The sequence below is a fragment of the Frankliniella occidentalis genome, unplaced genomic scaffold, assembly GCF_000697945.3.
Source record: "Frankliniella occidentalis isolate FOCC.00 unplaced genomic scaffold, Focc_3.1 Scaffold282, whole genome shotgun sequence".
Taxonomy (NCBI): Eukaryota; Metazoa; Arthropoda; class Insecta; order Thysanoptera; family Thripidae; genus Frankliniella; species Frankliniella occidentalis.
This window is the reverse complement of record NW_026267408.1, coordinates 300,375-305,801: the sequence shown is the minus strand read 5'-3', so window position 1 is coordinate 305,801 and position 5,427 is coordinate 300,375. Positions and strand designations below refer to the sequence as shown.

At 54.6% G+C, this 5,427-nt stretch overlaps 2 protein-coding genes across 2 annotated transcripts in view; one reads left to right on the top strand and one right to left on the bottom strand.

Moving 5' to 3' along the window:
• Positions 1 to 61: 61 nt before the first annotated feature.
• Positions 62 to 1,171, top strand: LOC113208447 (uncharacterized). The gene is made up of 3 exons (XM_026425441.2): positions 62 to 230; positions 552 to 635; positions 743 to 1,171. The coding sequence occupies exons 1-3, from the start codon at positions 188 to 190 to the stop codon at positions 871 to 873; spliced, it is 258 nt and encodes an 85-aa protein (XP_026281226.1). The 5' UTR covers positions 62 to 187; the 3' UTR covers positions 874 to 1,171.
• Positions 988 to 5,427, bottom strand: part of LOC113208445 (uncharacterized) — an 18,053-nt gene continuing 13,613 nt past the window's right edge. The window contains exons 9-13 of the mRNA XM_052273564.1: positions 4,547 to 4,690; positions 3,964 to 4,319; positions 3,503 to 3,693; positions 3,217 to 3,417; positions 988 to 2,093 (exon numbers count right to left, since the gene is read on the bottom strand). Coding sequence (XP_052129524.1) covers positions 1,860 to 2,093; positions 3,217 to 3,417; positions 3,503 to 3,693; positions 3,964 to 4,319; positions 4,547 to 4,690 — 1,126 coding nt within the window. The 3' untranslated portion in view covers positions 988 to 1,859. The remainder of the gene's footprint in view (positions 2,094 to 3,216; positions 3,418 to 3,502; positions 3,694 to 3,963; positions 4,320 to 4,546; positions 4,691 to 5,427) is intronic.

Here is a 5,427-nt window from a genome sequence, read left to right as displayed (position 1 = left end):
CCCCCCCCCCAATTCCCACCTGAGATAAGATAGCGTCCTCCGCTCGCGGCCCGTAGCCCGCGGCCAGCGCACCCAGCGCCGCAGGCACCACACCGTGACGTGCCGTGACAACGGACAGGACGCCGCCGAACTTCGATTTCACTCCTTCATCCCCGTTTCTTCTGGCCACGCCGCCGACGACGCCATCATGAAGCTGAGGACGAGCTTGTACCTCCTCGCCGTCGGCATGCGTGAGTACCACACCTTGCAGGGTTGAGGGTTTTGTGTGTTGTGGCAAAGCGGCGACGGCGACGTGCTCCTGGCCGTCTCAGCCCCGCGGTGTGTTGCGCCACCCGCTGCCAGGAGGCCACACCCCCAAGGGCGGGGGCGGCACAAGGTCCGCGGCAGTGGAATACACCGATCATTGTCACCGCCCCCGCCCCCCGCTGCGCCACTTTTGAATAGTTTTGCGCCGTTGGGCTGTGGGTGTGGGTGTGTTCCGATGTATGGCTCACTCGGCACTTATCTATACACTGCCCGCAAGATGTCTCATACGCGCGTCCTGTCCGCAGTGGTGCTGAGTCTGCTGGTGGACGACGTGGACGCCAGGAGGAAGGTGCTGCGCGGCCGGAAAGCCATCACCCGGACGTACTACAGTGAGTTTCTGAAGGACGCCCCCGCGGCACGTCGGGTGCCCGCGTCCAAACCCATTTGTGATTCATTATAGTGTATAATGTACTACTTGTGCTTGTGCCCTCGGCAGGAGGCACCGCCATCCCCTCCTGGTCCATCGCGCTCCTGGTGGGGATCGCCATGCTGGCGGCGGGCGGAGGGGTGTACGCCGGCATGTCCAAGTACCTCATCGGCAACTCCGAGAACGACAGCGCAGCGTGAGTGAGCGTTGTCCTCGCACCAACAAACTTCGCGGCCGCCACACTGCCCCAGGATGTAGACGTACTCGATTGAAGTGAATTTTCGTTAATTTAAGTAAACGCATGACCAGAGAAGTTTTTGTGCTAATTTCATAATTTATTTAATAGTGGTCATCACATATACTATACACAGATATACAAATCATTAATCGTAAAATTCATTGCTTTTTTACATCTTTGAAACATTTGTCGCCTCACTTGTAAATATCATTATTATACATTCCATTCTCGAAAATAAAACAGGTATTAACAAAAAAGTATACAGTGTACCCTCTGCGTCCTCCAAAAAATCTCACAATTCTGGAGATTGCATGTTTTATAAAACGCAAAACTGCCTTAGAAACAAATGCAAACTCCACTACTTTGTAAAAAAATGCAAAAGCTATGACAACTTCTTTTATCAATAAATTAAAGGAGCTGACAGATTTTTTTTAAAACAAATTGTAAGTATGCAGCAAAAACACATTATTAACAAAAAATACAGACAGTCTTGCGGACTGTCTAAAAAGAAGACTTATAAAACGATTGTAGAATGCAACCGTTCGTTGCAGTGAACTGACACTCAAATAGTTTGGGCAAGAGACGCAAATTGGTCCCACCCTCCTTCCCCTGCCACAGCGACCGCTTGGCAGAGCAGAGCCATGACGAGAGGCAGAAACAGCCATTACTAATGTACATCACAGAACTCGCCTGCACCATACACAGGACTCCCTCCATTTTACTTCTAATTGATCGGCCGGCTTTTCAGTCTGTATCAGTGAAATACTCCGGGGGACGGTCACGAGATGCGCGAGCGAGACCAAAAGACAAATTTGCAACAGGCACTACTAAAAAAGAAGTTTTAAAATACATTTACCGAATTGAAAATCTATTGCTCTTAAAAAGTTCCGTTTTCTTCCACGCGCCACTTTTCTACGCCCCGGCCCCCGGGCACCACGATATCCTACCCTAGCGCAACTTGCTCTGCACCAGCTGGATCTGCTCGTCGATCCTCTTGGAGGTGCCCTTGAACTTGGAGGGCTCGGGCCCGATCATCTGCACGAGCTGCGGCACGTCGGTGGGCGCCACCTGGCAGAAGCGGGCCAGCGCCTTCATGGCGCGGAACAGCTGGTCCTCGTTGGGGTTGCTGTTGAAGAACTGCAGCAGCGCCATGGCGAGCTCCACGGCCACGTCGTCGAACACCTGCGGCAGGACGGAGAAGAGACGTCCGCGGTGAGTCCGGGGGGGTCCGGCCGCCGCCGCTGGGGAGGGAGGGGTCAAGGGCAGGGGGAGGGGCAGGGCAGGGGGCGAGCAGCGAGCGTGATGTAGGTCAGTGCAGGGGGCAAAGCCAAGATGCGACAAAGGACCAGGGCGGGCTGGCGCTAACGAGAAGCTAGCCGCGCGCCCGGGGCGTAGGCAACGCGCGGGCGGGCGCGCGGGCGGGCTGCCTACCCCCTAGGGGCGCGGCCGGTGTTGTTAGTGCGGGAGGCAGACAAGAGACACAGGCACAAGGACAAGCGCGCGAGCAGGGCGAGACTAGACCACGACCACGGGGCGAGCCCTACACCGGAGGTGGCAGCACGGCGTCCACAGACGGGGCGGGAGCATGGCGTGCATGGGCAGGAGGGAGGCACAACTCCGCGCCCCGCAAGCGGACTCTGTTAGAAGAGAGGTCCCATAGCAGTCCATCTGTGGTAGATTCTGTCGCCGTTAGCATGGCTCGAAAGGAAGAACAGTGACAATGGCAGTAGCTAGCCGGGCGTAGCTGCAGCCAAGCGAAGACCTCTCTAGCGTAGTCTAGCGCCGCCGATCTAGCGCCATGCTGGGGCTCCTACACCCACTCATGTGCAGCAGGGCATCAGCAACATCCAGAGAAAAAAATTACATAATAAAAATGGCGAACGACTGCTACCTTTGATTTGCACCCTCTTGGCAAAAGTCTTCTAAGTTTAGCGCTTTGAAACATTTTCTGAAAAAGATAAGAAAAACCCAGGCAATACCTTCCTTTTCTACAAAAACGAAACGACCCGTTTTCAGAGAGCCATGCAGTGCCCACGCCTTCGGCTGCCACCGTCGTGTAAAGTGTGATATGCTACTAAGTGTCGTATGCCCGACGAATGATGTCCCATGGATTGGGCCCCATGAAGTCCTGATGGCCGCGAGGTACCTCCATGGCGTGCTGAGCCGCGCCCGGGATTGCATGTGTGCTTTCGTGGCGATGAGTGGCGCATGGGGTTGGCATGAAATGATGATAGCGCTGAGCTGGGGGCGGGCCGGGCCGGCGGGCGGGCGGAGGGACACGGGGTCACCCAGTGCAGATACAGACCACGGTTTTTACCTCCTTGCAGGCCAGGTTGTGGATGATGGCGGAGCCCCGGTCCTTGAGCAGGGCATCCTCGGACAGCAGCGCGTTCACGGCCACCTTGGTCGTGACGCGAATGTTGCTGATGTTGTTGTTGCAGTACTGCCACTCGGAGATGTACAGCAGCCACTCGGAGCTGCTCAGGTTCTCGAACAGGTTGCACACCTAAATGAGAGGAAGGCATCATCGTGTGAGAAGCGGGTTCCTCGGGCGACCGGGGGCGACCAGGTCGTAAAGGCGGACTACTCACAAACAGGGCGAGCGCGCGCTGCTCCTCGAGCGACAGGCGGTCCACGTCGAAGGCGTAGTTCATGAGCACGTGCTCGCGCCTGTCCTGGTGCAGCAGGAGGATCGAGTCGTCCTTGAGCGCGGCCACGGCCAGGACCTGCAGCGTGTGCACGCGCACCTCGCAGGGCAGGCTCTTGTCGTGCAGCAGGCGGCCTGTGGACGAGAGAACGTCCGTGAGATGCGAGCCGGGGATAAAGGGGGGGGGGAGGGAAGAGACCGAGAGGTCCCTTACGAAAAAAATAATCAGTGTACACCATTTTAAAAAAATACGAAAAAATTAGAAAAAAAATCACAAAACAATTAACGAAAAGTCAGAAAAATCACAAAAATTCAAGAAAGTCAGAAAAATCGGTGTACGCTAGAATTTATTGTGAAGGACCCCTCGGGGGAAACCCAAGGTGTGCGGCAGCTGTGTAAGCTCACCGATAAAGTTGAGGAAGCCGTCCCCAAGCGCCCACGATCCCTCGTCCTCCAGCATGTACAGGTGCAGCTCCTCCAGCGACTGCTGCTCCTCCGGGCTGAGCTGGCCGTCGATCAGGCCGACCAGCTTGTCGAAGTCGACGCGCACGTCGCAGGCGTCCTTGAAGACGATGGGCGGGTCCCGGAGCCGCTTCTCCTCCTCGCGCTCCCTCCGCTCCTCGCGCTCCCGCCGCTCCTGCTCCTCGAGCACCGACACCACGCTGTCCTTGTTGTCCTTGCGGGCCTCGCGCGCCGGCGACTCGGTGTCGGCCCGGCCGCCGCCGCCGTTAACCTCCGTGTCAGCCATCAGGGATCGCCGCCTGATAGGACAAGGTAGCCGCGCGTCAGCAGGGTGCCCGCCGGGCAGTGGAGGGCGGCGCCAAGCACCAGGACGACGAGAGGGCGCCGCCGCCGCCAAGCACACCCGGCGCAGACAGACGCATACATGCGCCTCGCAAGTCAAAGCAGTCACACTCTTTTCTTTTTTCTTTTTTGAAAACTTGAGAAACCACTCCTTTCAAGCGCACACAGCATGCACGGGGCGCACCTGCAGTCACCACCACCAACACTCCCCTCCTGCTCCTCGGTCGGCAAGCTCTCTCGGCGCTTCTTCTTCCTCTCCTTCCGCTCGCGACGGGCGAGCTTCTCGCTCAGCCGGTTGCGCTTTTCCGCCAAACGCTGAGACTCTAGTCTGTCCGGGTGGCAAAAATCACGGGGTTGTTTCATTTTACAGATGTGTGTGCTTGATTACTTTGCAAGAAAAGAGGAAAGCGAAAAATGAGCTATTCTCAGCTCTTTTATTGTACGAAAACTAGAGGTTTGTTTGAAACAGTAAATATTGGGCCAATGTCAATCGGCGTGGAAGTTTCCTTTACAGTCGTTTCATTTGAACTCGAGGGTAGGCCACGTGAGAAGTTTTCACCAAAGTTAAGGTGTTGCTGGGTCGCAAAAAGTTTGCACCATCCACGAAAAAAAAATGCGCAATTTCGGCTCTAAGTGGAAGTCTTTGCTGTCACGACCACCGATGATCGATTGAAAGGTCATTAGGTAGATTTGGCCAGTTTGCGTGCTAAAGTGCCACCTGCACGATGTGACACGCTAATCCTGCTCCGTCCGAATCGATTCTCTTTTGTCTACAAATAGACACCTTATCTGATGTGCTTCTGTTGACAGGGATGTTAGTGCTAATGAAATCAGTTAAAGGCAAAGCGAGTTGGCAGAATTTGTGCACTACATACACACACTAAATACAGGTAACTAACTACACATGTGTTAAGATTAATGAAAATGCAAAATAGATAGCAGGTAATGGTTTATTCTTAAGTTATGTATACTTTACAATACCACAGAGCAAAATTAATGGTTAGAATACTGAGGTGGTTTAATCAAATTTCATTCTAAAAATTTCATTTTTGAATGTTTCTTTTG